At 39.6% G+C, this 17,025-nt stretch overlaps 2 protein-coding genes across 2 annotated transcripts; one reads left to right on the top strand and one right to left on the bottom strand.

Moving 5' to 3' along the window:
* The first annotated feature begins 608 nt into the window (after window positions 1-608).
* On the top strand, window positions 609-8,730 carry LOC130586104 (probable acyl-CoA dehydrogenase 6). The gene is made up of 3 exons (XM_057386815.1): window positions 609-801; window positions 925-1,075; window positions 7,868-8,730. Exons 1-3 carry the CDS (start codon window positions 609-611, stop codon window positions 7,956-7,958), a joined length of 435 nt encoding a protein of 144 aa, XP_057242798.1. The 3' UTR covers window positions 7,959-8,730.
* A 123-nt stretch (window positions 8,731-8,853) lies between these two features.
* On the bottom strand, window positions 8,854-16,272 carry LOC130586102 (BET1 homolog). The gene is made up of 4 exons (XM_057386814.1): window positions 16,095-16,272; window positions 12,591-12,706; window positions 10,642-10,698; window positions 8,854-10,104 (listed from the first exon to the last, which is right to left on the bottom strand). The coding sequence occupies exons 1-4, from the start codon at window positions 16,111-16,113 to the stop codon at window positions 9,949-9,951; spliced, it is 348 nt and encodes a 115-aa protein (XP_057242797.1). The 5' UTR covers window positions 16,114-16,272; the 3' UTR covers window positions 8,854-9,948.
* Window positions 16,273-17,025: the final 753 nt, after the last annotated feature.

Genomic DNA, 17,025 nt, shown 5'->3' with positions numbered 1-17,025 from the left:
GTCACCTGTTTTCCAGCAGTATCCTATTTTCATTCTGTTTCCATTAGAATTATTTAAAGTGAATGGGAGTCTTTTCCTCTCTATGCTGGGATCTGATCACAGAATGCAGATTAATAAGCAGTCTATTTGTGTTCCTTGATCTCAGAACAGGTTTCTGCCTTCTCCCTGAAGGCTTCCTTCAATTTACATTTCTGCAGCAGTCCTTACTGAGCACACTACACTGTCTGCCTTCAGATTTTTTTTTCCAGGATTGTAACAAACCTTCAGGGCACAGGCAGCGTGGAAAGTAGGAGTGGTCACAAGCTTTTGCTAAGGCCCCAAATGAAACAGAGAACATGAAGTTTACCTCATCACATTGTACTGCTTTCTATGACTTTCACTCCTTCCTATCCACCACCCTTTCCTCTCCTCCAAGTTTTGGCAATTTGGGGCTCAGGTGAGATAGATGTCTTCAGGGTACAAGGAAGTACCAAACTTTTTTTTCAGAATTGAAGTTACACCCCAAACTGAGTGTACAGAACGATTTGCTCTAGAAAACCTAATGTGTTGGTTGTACAACATGAAAAAAACCTTTTCCAACAAGAAGCTAAAAAACAGGACTGGCTAAAATGGTCTTGTTCTGTGCTTTGTTTCTTCAAGCCCTGAAACCACTGGAAACAGTAATACAAGAAACTATTGACTACACCCGCCAGCGGAAGGTGTTTGGCCAGCCTGTCCTGCACAACCAAATCGTGCATTTCCGCCTGGCCGAGATGGCCACTGAAGTGGAGCTGCTGCGCTCGCTGCTGCACCGTGCCGTGGGTGAGCCCCACATCTGCTTCCCAGATGTGCTTCTGTCCATGCAAAGAATCTTGTCAGGCTAAAGGAACATTGGGGATGATTTCCAGAGTGACTGCTTTTTTATCTTTCTTTTTTTTTTATTAGGTCTCTATATAGAAGGCAATGATGTGACAAAATTTGCTTCCATGGCTAAGCTGAAGGCAGGTCGTCTGACCCGCGAAGTGACTGACAGCTGTCTCCAGTTTTGGGGAGGAATGGGATTCACCAGTGAAGTTCTGGTGAGCAGGTTTTACAGGTAAGGAGTGATGAAAATACAAAGTGTCTTTAAATGAAATTTAGCCTCTTAAATGTCCTGTTAAATGATCACCTACTTGAAAAGACCTCACCAGTGTGAATGGTCTTGCTCCACTTCATGGCATGTCACTGAAATGCATTGTGGATGCAAGGACACCCAGTGCAATTAACTTTGGGGAGATATGTCAGGACATAGGCTTACTATTCCTTTGCCAAGTCTTGGCTTTGCATAACAATTGTGAAGCTTGAACTACCCACAGGTTAGCTTAAATGTCAAATGAACGAAGAAAACTCAGTATTTCCCTTAATGGTCCTCTGGTATGTGCCACAGAGTAGAACAAAGAGGGGAAAAAATGGAGAGCTACCAAAGAGATTTTTTTTTTCTCTTTGCTTGCTCATAATCTTGATTTCAAGAACAGAATGAAAACCAGAAGCTTTCTTCTAAAATGAATGAAAATCAGCTTTATCTTTTTTTCCCAGATATGTGTGAAACTGGAGTTCCCCACTTGGCTTCTGCAGTAGTTCTTCTGACAGCAGTCTCCACCCGCTTAGTCACACTAGATAATCCCATGTGAGGCATTTGAGAGATGTAATTGCTTCCAGCGAGCTGTTAGATCATTACAATGGTACAGAGGCCTTTTTGCAAATTAATTGAAGCCCCTTCAAATTTTAGCTTGTATCTACCTAGAGCAAAATTCTCCTTCAGCAAACAGCTTTCTTGATATCTGGCCCCAGTGTCTTACATTCTGTAGAAATATCAGAACCAACCTTGGATTCTCTTGCAGTAACAGCTTTCTGCTCAGCCCTTACATAGACATCACCTAATCCAAAGTCAGTCAAATAAGTGATTCAGTTAGTTGAAAGTTTTGGTAAATGCATTTGTGTAAAGTGAGAGAGCACTTGAGAAAATCTGCAAGAAGCTTGTTTCTTCTTAGGTAGGTTGAGTTACTTTTTCTATTTTTAATAGAATTTTATGCACAAGAATGCCATTACACTAGGTCAGAGAGATCCTCAATGTTTTTTGATGAGTGGATTCCTGAAGTTTTCCAACAAAGATACAGACTGCTTTATGATGGTGGTTTCAAGCCAGCTGGCAATATCATGGTTTTTCTCACTTATTCTTTTCAGAATCTTATATAACAACTAATGGTCCCTGATGATGGAGATGTTATGAGTTACTACAGTAGGCACTCTGAATAAAATGAATCCTTGTCTTTAAGCACTTACTGTAAATGCTGTAGTCTGTACAGGTTAATGTGTGAGTGCTTTTACATAGCTTTGTTTTAAGATTTCCTAGCCCAGTATGGTATTGCTAACTGTGAGCAGGGCTTTTCCATGTGGATTCCAGAGTGGTTTCCAAGTATACCAGCACAGTCACATTTTTCCTGAGAAGAAATCCAGAGTGTTTTCTGTCAGTGTACACAGTCAGCTGGCTAAATAAATGTATCTTTCTACCTCTAAAACACTATTGTAAATGAGGTTAAAGGTGGCGTGATATTTATACTCTAAAATTTTCTGTGAATCAGTAAAATTCCATCACTGAGTAACCAAAGGTCCAGGAAGAGGCAAGTAGAGAATTACCTAAACAAACAATTACACGTTCAAGTAAGAATCTTGCTAATCTGTAACAATAAGCAAAGCAGCAACTTTCCCAAAGCCACTCTTTTTAGTACAGCAGCCTGAGTAACCACTCACGTCACTGTGATGTTTGTCCAGTAGCAGCAGTACGATTGCACAGAATATCTAGTCCTAATCTACCAACATTTTTGTAGCATAATCTTTACGAAGATTCCAAAGAAATGTTGTTCAGTCTTTGACTGAGTCTGTTACTCCTCAAAGAACACACAGCACAACGCATGGTTAGTGCATAAACACTTTGAAATTTAGTTATTAGTGTCAGTTAGAGATAATAAACAGAAACAGCGCAAAGCTTGCCAAGTTACTTTATTAATAGCTATCATTTAATCATTAACATTTTAAACTTCATAGAACAACTGGCGTTTCTAAAGTGCAGCATTCTCTAGAAGGCATAAAGAAAACTGCTTCACTATATAGGGGCCTATTCTGGGCTGATTTTATATATGTAAATGTCTCATTTTCATTTGTACAGATTCTATAAGGAGAATAGTTTTAAAAAGAAAAAGAGCCCAAATATCAAAGGGTTTCATAGAAAAATGTAAGTCAATATAAAACCCATAAAGAATGGGCTTTCCAGACTGTACCCTAAGAGCATGTTTCTGGAGGAAAGGACTAGCCTGGAGTCAGACTAGCCTGTTTGCTTGTTTGTTTGTCTCTCACTTGTCTGAAAGGCCTCAAAGACATCATGACTTGGCAAAAATCAATTATTGAACAACCCCGTCATCTGTATGAAAACCCCAGAGTATGAGGGATCAGAGGAAAGAAAACCAAATATCAAGTTTATTTTAATTTTTCAGGAGCTAAAAAAATTTCAGGTAGTCAACGAAGTATTTTAGTAGTAATTATGTACACTTCAATTGTTATAAGAAGAACTTCTGAAAACATCTTAAAAGAGCTTGTTGGGGGTTGTTTTTTTTTTTCATTAAGATTGTTACTAACTGCTAAACACCATGTCTAATAGCTTCCAGTTTTTACAAGTTTTGCACTTGTGGGCTATGATGGGGAGAATTCTATAATTTTTTTACATGCGGCATTGTGAAAGACTTGAGAAAGCAGTAGTGAAAAATATTGACTACTCGTGAAATAGAAAAGTAAGTAGGCTTGCAAATGCATAGCTGGAGAAGGCACATATTTGCATTTTTCTCAACTGTTGCATGGTTACTGCAGTATGAAGGTCTATTTGTAACTGAGGATAGTTTAAAAACTTCTGTATAGTTTCAAGTGGATTTTTTTATAAGTAGTGCATTTCCATCTAGACATTTTTTAAAGTCAGTTCAAATACTTTATTCAGTTTTATTCTTTGTTTCATTATTTATAGTCTTTGATTCTTTACAAAAAATGTCTAAAGTTGACTGAGTCTAGACAATTGGGGGGGTTTAATCAGTTTTTTTCATTATAGCAATTTATGGTTGTACCAAACAAAATGAAACCTATCCATTTCTGCTGACAAAAACAATTTGCTTTGAAGTCTGTAGCTAACTGCTGAGACAAGTCTTAATATCTATTCTTGTCATCTGTGAAACGAAATCTGCAGTTTCCTCCTTTCTCTGCAGAGGTTTTGAGACAGATGCCTGTCTACCACTTTTTTTGACCTTTATGAGAATCTTGAGGAAGAATTTAGGAGATGAAGCACATGACATCTACCTTTAAGACAGCAAATCAAAGCTGCTAACTGTGCAGTGATGACTTTAAAGCAGAGTAAGCTCCAGAGCAGGCCAAGCCCATTGCCACAGCTGAGCTTTCAGAATGTCCCTGAGGGGCAAGGGACAGGGTCATGGGAACTGGCAGGCACGGCTGTGGGCTGTGCCAGCCTGGTCAGAGGCTTGCTGCACTGGGTGGCATCAGCTCAAACTCCTCTCTCTAGAACAAAGCCTCCTTTAGATTCTGCTTGATTTGAACAGCCTATAGGCAATTGAGCTGAGCCAGAAGATGGAAGAAGTCCCAAAATACTAGGCTTGAGGATGTATCAGAACATTTTCTGGGGAAGGTTCTTGACAGTAATAAAACCTTAAAATAGTTAAAACCTAAATATTGTTAGTCATGAGGGAAAAAGGGTAAAGGTTTTGTAATCAAGTGCAGTTTGTGCTGAAAAGAAGCAGTGGAAGCATAGGTACTCTCAGCCACACAAACCTTGGTAAGGATTTACCAATGGCCTTTTTACCAGTGGAGCAGAGAGCAGCATCTCTGAGGGACTGTTGCCGTGAAGACAGGCTGTTAGGGGAAATTAGGGCTAAAGTCACCAAAACCACTTTCTTCCCTATGTCTGACCAGCACTGATCACTGCCAGAAAAGGGAAAGAAAATTACTTAATTTTCTCAGGAGTTTGAAGTTTTGTGAAGATATCTGCATCAAAGATAGTGCAGCAGGCTCCTCTCAGAGTGTTTGTGAACAGAGAGATTGTTCAATCCAGTGCCATTTGGTTTTCCAGAGGAAAATGCAGTGTAGAGCACCTCCCAGGGCAGGTAATAAATGCTACTGGAAGGCACAACTCCAAAAATGATCACATTTTGTCAACTTGATGCTACAGACAGATTTAGTGTGCCATAAGCTGCAACTTTAGCACCTCTTTAACACAAGATCTAAAACTTCCCTTGTGTTGTGATTGGGTACCAGTCTCTGCTTCATGGCTAAGGAAATCACACGCAAGGGAGGGCTCAGACTGGGATAAGGACCAGCCCCAATTTTCAGGAAAACTGGGACCCCAAGTTTTACAGGCAGGGTAATAGACATGTCTTAGCTTGTGCAAAACAAGACCCAAATGGTGCTCAGGGTGCAGAGGGGCCAACACCAGCCAACAGGGGAATGTTAAATTGCAGACTATATTGGATTCCTCTACTCAGAAACACATTCAAGCTTTTAGTCAGAGGGTTCCTAATCATCAGAAAAGCTTTGTTACCTGATAGCCTTCAAATTAGGGTAGTCCAACATAAAAGGGAGCTTGCTTCTCCTTCACGCAGTGCTTGATACATTTCTGAAGGCTGTATGACATGGCTCCGATGGAGATGGGAAACATGATTTGATGATGTGGAGGACTTGCTTTTGTTCCTGTTGCTACCTAACTAGAAATTATTGATAATCTGGGTTGAGTCTGGTGGGTGGGAATGGCTCCTCACCCTCCTTCCTAAGGGCAATTTTTTAACTTGACATTGAAGAATTTTTTGCTTTTATTCATCAAAAAGTCAGTTCATTTTTAGCATTTACACCTCTTGATTTGGTTGAGTAGAGTAAGTCTTATAATCTACAGTGAATATTTCAGACAGTGAATATTTCAGGATTTTTTTGAATGAGAGGAAACTCTTTGCAGGGAGTATTTTAGAAGGACAGAACACAGTAATTGAATTTCTCATCTTCCTCAGGCTAACTCCCACTCTCTGAAGAAAACAGCATTCAACAACGTTCAACAAGCAGCTAGAGATTTGGTCCCTCAAAATAACACTTTTACAAACTGTGTGGTGTGTTGCAGGCTGATTCCTCACAGTCCTTGTGCAGGCTTAAGCCCCCACAGGTTGATGTTCTCACCTCAGCAGGGCTGCAGGGTCATGGGGCAGCAACAAGGTGATGCAGTAATCAAAAGCAAAATTTTACTGTGCCAGATCAAAAGCCTTCCTGCAGTAGTCTAACAATACCCCTTACAAAAGCAATTAAATCCTAGTATTTATGTATATTAGGATATTTATGTGCTGTATTGATATTACAGTCTGAATACAAAATAATCAAATGCTAAGCATAATCAACTTATAAACAAGCTTATTTTACTATGTCCTCTACCCCAGCTCCCTTACAGAGTTTCTGGCAGGATAGTTAATCCCATGGTTTTGTTTTCTTATGCTGAAAGCAAGTTTCTTTCCCAGAAGTGGGCTGCTAGATTAAAATCATTTGAGTCTTTTGTCATCTTAATCCGCTTAAGTTAGGGGAAACATTCTGTMCKGTGTCCCCAGGGGAGAGATCAGCCRGCTGTAGATTCTCTAAGAAATAYTCCTTATCTCACCCAYAGAGACAAAAATATCAGCAAATTYGTAGATACAAGGACAAAACATGTGCAAGTTTAGTTTAAGATGAGTCTTTATACATGACAGCCTGACTAGTCTGTCACACACACAACCAAAGCCAGATCTTACCACTGCCTATTTATAACTTCATATAAACAAGCTCCATGTGTCCAGGATTCCTGCTGCAGATAGAGGATTTCTGTTGACATCACAGAGGAGTTCTGAGGATTAGTTACTTGCTGTTGCTACAGTGAAGATGCCAAATGCTGAGCGTTGGCAGGGGCTTTCTGAAGCTTGACAAAGCAGCCAGCACTGCAGCACTAAGAAGCAGCAACCTACCACTGTTTCAGGTCTGCTGCCTTCAGCAAGGCCCATAGGAAGGTGGGGAATTTTCAGCTTACTGAGTAGAGATAGTTTAGCAGAACTGTTATGGTGGTTTTATTGGTGTGATGGTGGTGTTTTTCTTCTTCCCAAAGGAGGAAAGAAATTTGTGAGTAAAATTGCTTGAGGTTGCAGTAGTTTGCATTCTGGCTAGCACAGGGAACTTAGATTAGTCATCCCTAATCCTGTTAGGGATGACTTAATGATAGTAATGGTAGGTTTAAAATGAGTGGGATTAGAAATCTCAAAAGTAAATATTCTTGAAGCAGCCACACATTTTTAAAGCACAGCTTTACAGACTATATAAAACTGTACTAGAATATTATACAACACTAATATTATTATTCTACATAATATTAAAGGACTATATAATACTAATAAGGCTTCTACCAGATCTTACATAGCCATTAGGGAAACCAGGATTGGTTAAAAACCTTGACTGGAAATTGTACCATTTCTGTACAATTCTCCAACACCTCATATGCTGGTTGACTCTTTTACCAGTTAAGCAAATTTAAGCAATGCAATGCTTTTTGCTGTTGGCCATGGAAAAGCTCTCTCCCCTCCTACAGTTCAACTTCAGGCTTAGGCACCTACAGGTTTGGGATAGGACTAGGGGTGTTGAGGGAAGTATCACAGACCACCAGCCCAAGAGGCAGTGGATGAGGTGTTCTGCAGGCATCTGGTGTTCATATGCAATGTGTAAATATTGTGGGCAAGCTGTCCAGCAGAGCACCATCAGAACAGCATGCAAATGTTTAAATCTACCTTTTGTATTTCTGCAGAGACTTGCGATTGATATCAATAGGAGGTGGCACAGATGAGACCATGCTTTCCATCATATGCAAATACATGGAAATACTTCCAAGAAAGTGACGCATTTCCACTCTTCCTTGAAAATTAAGAAAGCGACAGCATGACTTGTACTGCACACTGAAGGTGACACGCAGCCAGTACGTTTCAAGAAGAAAACAGATCACTAATTTGCCATCAAAATGCACATCAAGGTCTTTCACCATTACCATTCTGTGTTCTCCAGTGCCAATTTTTTGTTGATATGAAACACTCTGAAAAGTTGCAGCCTCCTGCATTCCATTGTTTCAGTGGGCTACTTAGGTTTTCCAATGACCCATGCTAAGCATACAGAAAAAATGAGTTCTTTAATCAAGCTTTACCTACACTTTAGAGAATCTAAAGCTGCTAATTAAGAAACAGAACTTCCATATGAATACAGCTATGATTTCATAAGCAGCTTAATCTAAGTTCAGTACACAGCTTTGCTTTCAAGATCAATAATTAAGGCACAAATGACTCCCTGCCACAACCAAACCCAAGAACAGTGCCTTTCCTCTCAATTACAGGTACCTTCCCTCTTTCACTTTTAGCAAGCAATCATCAAAGTGAGCTGTCCTCTTTACCAAATCCATATCAATTTGTACTACACACTGTCATAGATTTTTGGTGATGGGAATAGACTTTGGTTTTTGCTACAGAATTCTGCAAACAACTGTTTAATTGTGTCTGAAGCTTTTGGAGGCCTGAACTTCAGCAGCAATGTACCATCTTTTGTGCTTAATTATTAAAGAAAAATATTAAAAATAAACATGTTAATATGAAAGCTGTGCATAATTACTTGAACTTACCTAAAACAGCCATTTAAGTCAGAAGAAGCAGCCCGTATTATTGATTAATTGCCCCTTAAATGCAGCACTATTTAAAAATATATACTGGTATTCTACAGTAGGAAAAAAATGTATATAAAACCACTAGCTAGGATAATACTACAGGACACTTTATTGGTAAGTTCATAATTGGTCATTAATGGCAACACATTATACAGTATTTCTAGAAAAGTTTTTTAAAAATTGTAGATACAATTTCAATATCTAGAAAACTTAGAATTTTTTTGAATGTTAAACTCAGCAATGTAATAGCCTCACTACTTGGTGAGCCAAAGCTAAATCTTCAAAATAAAGGACCTTATTGGGACTACACCTCCAACAAGTGCATCATAATATACTTTAATAGAAAATACAAAGTTCTGCCATTGTATTTCAGACATCATGTATTGTAGAATTAGGACCTATCACAAATTGAAACATACTAATGGTAAAAGTTTGAGTGATTCAATGGAATCATTAAGTTTTAGATACTTTTAATATAAAGAAAATATCTATACTATGTCCATATTGGTTGGTCCTGATGAGCAAAGGCATTTGCTTAAAAGAGTAGATGTGTAAACATGATTTGTCACATTGAAATTGAAAAAATAAAAATCCAGTTTTAAGTAACTTTTCCCCAGAATACACAGTTAAAGCTACTTAAACACTATCACATCTAACCACAAAAGTAATTTTTGGGGGTATCACTACTGTTAGTTTCAGGCCAGTGTTTTAAAAATACACAGGTAAGGCCTATTTAGAAAGATCCAAGTATTCTTCATGCTTTTGCAACCTAGGAATTACTATATGCCTGACACTGGAGCTCTAATTTAGAGCATGGCCCAGAATGAAAAGCAGAATGAAAAAGAAAGTCTTGAAATTCTTCAATTACTTCATACTCAAACAACCATTGGTTTTTAAATTTTTTTAATCAATTCTAAAAACTATTTTTCCCTAAAAAAAAAAAAAAAAATCTATGGTTTGCTAGTGTTTTCTGCATATTTACAAATAATCCCCCCAAAACAGGGGATGATGGAAAAATTCCGATACATTAAGAAAACTATATATAACTTCGCATTAATAGTTAATGCAATTTACAACAATTTCACTGTGTTTTATCAACAGAAATGCCACTTTAGATCAATGTCTTCATTAATTAAGACTGTAAGTTGAAATTACACAATGTAAACCAGAGGTAACAAGAATCACCTCAGTTTAATAATCCAGTATATTACAAAGAAAACAAACAATGAAAAGAGCATCATGTAGCATAATAGTTTTGTCTGGCTTCCTCTGGAGAGTGTTCTCAGTCTGCCCATAGTTGCACCTAGAAGTCCGCCCGTGGAGTCAAAATCATTCTCCTACATTTAAAAAAAATAAAGAAGCAAACAAAACAACAAAAAACATGTTACTCTGAGAAATTAAATATCCTTACAGCTCACTAAGTGTAGTTTTCCTTGTTTTTTCAAAATTTCCAAAAGTAAAATTAGAGGCAAAAATTAACCAGGAAAAACCTTCATCCATTTACCTAGTGCTATTTTTTCCCCAAGCCAAAGCAAAAGAGGAGTTTCTGACTTCATTATTTTTTGCTTTCTTCTTCTATTCTGGAATACAATTAAAAATAGCAGTGTCTTTTTAATGATAATATACATTKGGTAAATGAAAACCCATAGTGATAWCTGAAGCCAAAKGAGCTTGGTTGTGTCTTAMAAGTAATGTATTTGCACATCTTAWCTTTTTGAACAGAAATACTCTTSTCAAATTGGTCACATGTTATAGTCAACAATAAGCTGTCAACATTTTAATACAAATGTTCATACTAAAAGATGGGATGCTTTGTATTATTAACTTCTTAATCCTGACCCATATTTAAGGAAATCTAGGTTTTAAATACATACCATTTCTGATAATATTTTATTCTGGTTTTTAACTTCTGTTCCAATTTCAATGGAAAGCTATAAAAAAGAAACAAAAAACAAAAGTATGAAATATGAATAACCAGTTATACATAGATTAGAGAACCCAATCCAAAATACATGACATGACTAGCATTTCCCCAGGTAAATTGTGAAAGCAGTACCTGATGCTTTCAAAAAACAAAATAACATGCACCGTATTATATCAATAACCCTTAACGAAATAAAGGTTTTCCATCTGACTAGATGAGTCTACAGAGTCACAGAAAGTACTCAATGCCCCTATTCCCCTTTTCCAGATAATGTCTTACTTGAATTAGTGCATGGACTCTTAAAAATTCAAGATCTAGTCAAGTCTGAAGTAGCAATTACCCATTTCCTGGAACAACTGTTGAAATTGCTGACATAAAGCAGAGAGAACCTCGAGCAGTGGTTTGACTGAGTGTTGCTGGAGTTGACACTTGTAACCTGAAAACACATCTCTTGACAAGCTGTTGCTGTGCTATAAATGGGACTTTCTTCAGTGAACTTGTGTAGCCCTTCTCTGCTTTGTGTCACACAGAACAGAAGGGCAACACAGGACAAGGAGAAAATCTGCACAGGCCAGGGAGAGCCAGTTCTGAGACAGGTCCCAGGGCAAGCCAGGAAGTTAAGTCAGGTTAGGGCTGGAATCAGGGAGGTATGAAACCAGGCACAACTGGAGCTGCAACACAGCTGCAACATTGCAAAGGTGGGAGCCAGCCAGAAGAGCGTTGGTTTAAAGCAGCTCTGGAGTTAAACAGGGGAGAACTGGCACTGAGCCTGACTCAGCAGCTTTTCCTCTTTTTTATCAGCACACTGGCCTTGAACAACCAGCTCAACTCCTCGGATGGAGGGAAATGCACTCCAGGCCTCCATGCTTTGTGTTAGCCAAAACCCATTTGTTTTCACAGGTTACAACATGAATCTTATTCTCTACTGAAGCATTTCAGTCAAAAGTAAAACTGATTTTACATGAGGCTTCTTGGAAGATTATGTGAAGGCTATTCATGTGCCAAGATTATCACACTGCACTAAAAGATGCAACTTCAGAAAGAGCTCCTTGGGGCACCATCAACTGCGCTGTTGACATACCAGGATTTTGAAATGTAACATACCAAAGGAGGAGACAAGAAATRAAATTTGATTACAAAGGTCAAAGCYTTTTTTTACCCCTTAACTTGTTCTAAATTCTTACTCTAATCCTGTTCAACTTCTCTTTGAGACTAAACCAATTTTAAGCAATAGTATTAGCAGTAGGACTTTAAATGAGTTCAGGCCTAAAAATGAATTGGAATGTATTTCAGAAAACTTTCAGCTTTTAAGAACAAGAAAACCACATAATTTTAATCTCAGAGCTGTCTTTCAATTAGGCTTATTTAAAGAAGTCCTCAATCTCTGAAAGGATTCAGAATCATTAGAACACCAACCATGATACTAGCATACTATTTCTAAGAGCTATTTCCACACTGCATATTCTTTTGACTGCAACTCCCATTCCCKGTTCCCCTGCACCACTGAAGGGTAGTAAGTAGAGAAAACTGGGAGTGAAGCTCAGCCCAGGAAGAAGGGAGGAGTAGGAKGAAAGCATTTTAAGATTTTATTTCTCATTACCCTACTGGTTTGACTGTCAATAAATTCATTTCCCCAAATCGAGTCTGTTTTGCCCATGATGGTAATTAGTGAATGATCTCTCCCTGCCCTTGTCTTGATGCACCAACCTTTCATTGGACTTTTTCCTCCCTCATCCACCCACCTGAGGAGTGATAGAGCAGCTTTGGTGGTCACCTGGAATCCAACCAGGTTAACACACCACAGTTTTAAATTTCTGTTTTAAACTAAGTCTGCTGCTTCCCTGATTCATATAATTTAATTCAATAAATGTGACTATACCCCTGTAACAGAATACATACCGATTTAATGGCACTGACTTTYGTRCGCAGACTTTCTGTTAACCTGTCATTCTCTTCTTCATAAACACTGTACCCACTGTTGGTGTAGCCATAGCTACCTGCAGCTGCTCCATCACCTGTAAACACAACAGTCAGCAGTCAGAGACAGAAAACTCCACTGGAGCAAGTGCTCTGCATGTTCCTGGAACAGGGACTCAACCTTTTTCTAAATGCCTAAGTTACCCTTCAACATACAAATAAAAAAAGAGAAACTGAAGAATGGCTGTGATTTTTTTTTCCTTGATAGTTTTCAGGTAAGTTCTATGGAAATCTATCCAGGCATTACATGGAGAGGTGAAGGAAGCACTGAGGCCATTACATGCAGTAAATCAAACTGAAAATAGAGTTGAGGTCACTCTTTAACAAATACAAAGATCACTTGATCACATGTATAAAAGAGGAACTCTACTATGTTCCTTACATGAGCTTCTTTACAAACAAAACTTTAAAGCAGAAGCCAGGCCTCTGAGCAGAGCACTGCTGTTTCAGTCACTGTTCTGCAGTTGTATTCTTGCTCCTGCCTATGTTTTTTGGATGATGGAGCTTCAGGACTGTCATCAAGACAACTGAGTCAGCAGAATACTGAGTCCAATACAGCTATCTGGACTGTCATCCAATACAACTGAGTCAGAGCAGAAGGGAATGAAAGCTCCTCAGGCCCATACATTTTCTTCCAACCTCTAATAAAGGTCTCCTGCAGAGAGCAGCTGTACAGCAGCATAGGGACAGGAGAATTAAAGTCATGTCCAGTTGAGATAAAAATCAGTCTTAGACCTCAAATCTAAGAATTGAAAACAATAAAGAGAGATCAAGACTTAGAAAGGCAACCAGAAAAAGATTACTATAAACTTTATGATAAAGATCCCACTAGATTAGTTCAACTAACAATCCAATTGTAACATTAATAATTATTTTTAAATATATACAAATAGTTTTATGCCTAGTCAGAATGGCACACAAAAATTTAATTGCTTTTAAATAGGCCTTAAAGACTTTTGTGTTTGCGGTTTTTTTTTTTTTTGAGGAAAAAAAGAGAAAAGAGACACCAACCACACTCACTTCAAGAGCTCCATCTCAAACAGTGTCACCATGTGCTTGGCATACATAATATTTCAAAATAGAGCATTACAGTGCTATTTTAATGATATAATTTTATACTAACTCATGCAGCCATTCCTTAGATCTAAGTCATGAAGATTTTTTCATTTGTACTTGTAAATCGTTACTCTGTAAGTTAAGCTAATGAGAGATCTTCAACAAGACTGAATAACAGTATCTTGTGAGATAGAAGGGACCCAAAAGGATCATCAAAGTCCAACTCCTGGTGCTGCACAGGACCATCTTCAAGAGTCACATCATGTGCCCGACAGTGTTGTCCAAACGCTCCTTGAACTGTCAGGTTTGGGGCTGTGATCACTTCCCTGTGGAGCTGTTCCAGAGCCCATCCACCCTCTGGGTGAAGAACCTTTTTCTAATATCCAATGTAAACTTCCCCTGACACACAACTTCAGGCCATTCCCTCGGGTCCTGTCATTGGTCAGAGAGCAGAGATCAGTGCCTGCCCCTCCTTTTCCCTTCAAGAGGAAGTTGCAGGCTGTGATGAAAGGTACGTTTATTTCATCACAGTGAGTCAAGAAGACTTTTTACCCTGACCTAAATTAAAAGTACCAATGCCTAATATAGACATTTTATTAAATTTTTTTTAATTTAGACAGTCAGGGTTGTTCTCACTGTGTCTGATTTCACAAGTGCGTCTAACTAGCAAGTTACTTGCTACCAAGTGACACATGATTTTAAGTAATTATACCATTGCCAAAACAGTGCAACTGGGATTCTTATATGGACTGTGACAATGCAGACATGAACAAGTGCCCTAAAACTTTTCAACAGGCACAGTTCTTTTAATGTCATAGGAAGCAAAAGGAAAAAGCCTGTCTGCAACTGCTCATGGGAAGCACAGAATCTTCAGCATGGCAACACTGTCATGCAGCAGTGCTCACTGACAAGTAATAGGGACATGACCAAACAGAAYAGCAGACTAAGAGAGAGGTAGCTGGTGACAATTGCAGACAATTGCTTCTATTTCCAACCTATTAAATAAAAACGTTCTGAACTGCCAGCTGAAATGTCAAGGTAAAGCAGAAAATTTTACTGCAGCTGATAACAGATGTTTAAGTGTTCTGCTTAACCTTCCAGAAGATTTTTTTAAAATGCAGTTTCAGGATGATCCTTAAGGAATTGTTTGCCAGAGACAGCCTAAAATCAGGTATGCCCTTTCTTCAGAACTCCTTGCATAAGCATCCATCACTTCGTCAGAAGTGAGCTGGGTGGCCTCCAGTCCACCTCTCTCAGCTCACACCCAAGAGTGAGCTGTCAGTGTGATGAAAGAAAGGACTGAAGATCTAAGCACTATCAGATGCCCACATTTTTTATGATAAGCATCCTAACACCTCTTTGATCCACTAAGAAGTGTTTCCAAGATTTATTTTACTCTATGAAAATATTACTGCACAATACAAATCTGAAGTGTAGGAGTAAATCTAGGGTAGTGTCAGACACACTTGGTTTAGCCCTAAATAGTTCCTAGGAAGAACTCAGTCATACAATTCCGAGGCATAAACATCCCCTAAGCTTTACAGCGCCGTTACAGCACGCACATGACGTAGAACACGACGTGGGAGTTCAAAGTTTCTTTATAGTCATCAACATGACTGCTAGCTGAAATATGAGGCCTAAGCTGCTCAAAAAACTCAGCAGCAATTCTGCAAAGATTTCTCAATATGTACCAGATTATATCTGTAATAAACTTATAATAGTTGGGTTTCTCGGGTTTTTTTTCTCCCCAAACGCAGCAGGAAAACATGCAGAAATACTAAAATAAAAAAAAAAAAAAAACAAACAAAAAAAACAAACAAAATAAACCATGGGAACATGGCTCAAACTAAAACGGTATTAGAACAACTGAACATCAGCACAACTAAATGGGACAAGACTATTTACAAAAGAATGTAGTGACAGGACAATGGGAATGGGTTCAAATTGAAAGACAATAGGTTTAAATGCGACATAGGAAAGAATGCTTTACTGTGAAGGTGCTGAGGCATGGAACAGGCTGACCAGAAAACCGGTGGATGGCCCACCCTGGAAGTGTTCAAGGACAGGTTGGACGGGGCTCTGAGCCCATCTGGTCTAGAGAAGGGCATGGGTGGCGGACCTAGATGGTCTTTAAAGTTAATTCCAAACCAAATCCTATGATTCTGTAACAAAACACAAACCCTAGTGCTGCTCCGTAAATCCAGCTGGGCCAGGAGAGGCAAAGGCCACGAGTGAGGACCCTTCCCCGCCAAAGCTGCCGAGCCCTGCCGCAGCCCTGCACCCCCGGGCACAGCCCCCTCACGGCTCCCCCGCCCGAGCCCTGCCAGGGGCCGGGCCCTGCCCGTGTCGCGGCTCCGCCACTGCGCTTACCCAGCCCCGCGCGCCTCATGGCTCTGCCCTAAGCTGCCGCGGGAGGAGGAGAAGGAGGAAGAAGAGGAGGATGAGGAGGAGGAGRCCGGGAGCGCCGCAGGGACTCRRCGGGGCTCGGCGCGGCGGCCGCGCACCATTCACCCGCAAGCGCCACGACAGCGCCTCGCGCGCGGCACGCTGGGAGCGCGGCCGGGGCGCGCCGGGGCCGCGCGGGGGCTGCTGGGGGCTGTAGTTCCGGCCCAGCGCCGTAACTGACTGAAAAAACTATTAAAATTCACTGCTGAGTGCAGCTTTTCACTTAGGTGTTTTTTTGGATTTTTTTTTTTCTTTTTTTTTGTCATCGTTTATTTAGAAGTAATAGAAATTCCACTGCAGCACACAGCAATTCGGACTGGAAACGTGAAGATTGCATTATTATTGAATAATTTAGATTTCGTTTGTAAAGATAATTTCTCCTTCATTCTTTAACCCCTCTCAATACTTTAGCTCAGATGCGTTTTGTCTGCTTATATGAAACTTGTCACTCACTCCATACCAGTGAATTGTATGTACTTGCCAGGATGATACCAGAAGAATTTATCAGTACTCCAACATGAAGCAAACACCACTGAGTCCATTCCAAGTTTACTATTTCAAGTGTGACTAAAGAAGCTGCGTTGGCTTTTCCMATCACAACAGGCTGCCTTATCATTAATTACTTTGGTATTTGTGTTCTGGTAGGAACCAGGACCCACAGTATTGGACCAGCACCACTTGCATTGTACARGGTATATGGACACACACCACAGATCCTTCTTCAGTGAGCTTGCAGTACACCAGGACCCTTCACTTAGGTGGGAAGAGTTGTAGAAGGAAGAATAAAATAGTTCTGGTCAATAAAAAGGCCARTGGCATCTTGCTGGCACCCTGCTGGCATGCTGTGTAATTGCCA

This window comes from Malurus melanocephalus, unplaced genomic scaffold (genome assembly GCF_030028575.1).
Source record: "Malurus melanocephalus ecotype Western Australia unplaced genomic scaffold, MMel_1.1 scaffold_1063, whole genome shotgun sequence".
Lineage (NCBI taxonomy): Eukaryota > Metazoa > Chordata > Aves > Passeriformes > Maluridae > Malurus > Malurus melanocephalus.
The sequence above is the reverse complement of the archived record's forward strand: the minus strand, read 5'-3'. Positions and strand labels throughout refer to the sequence as shown.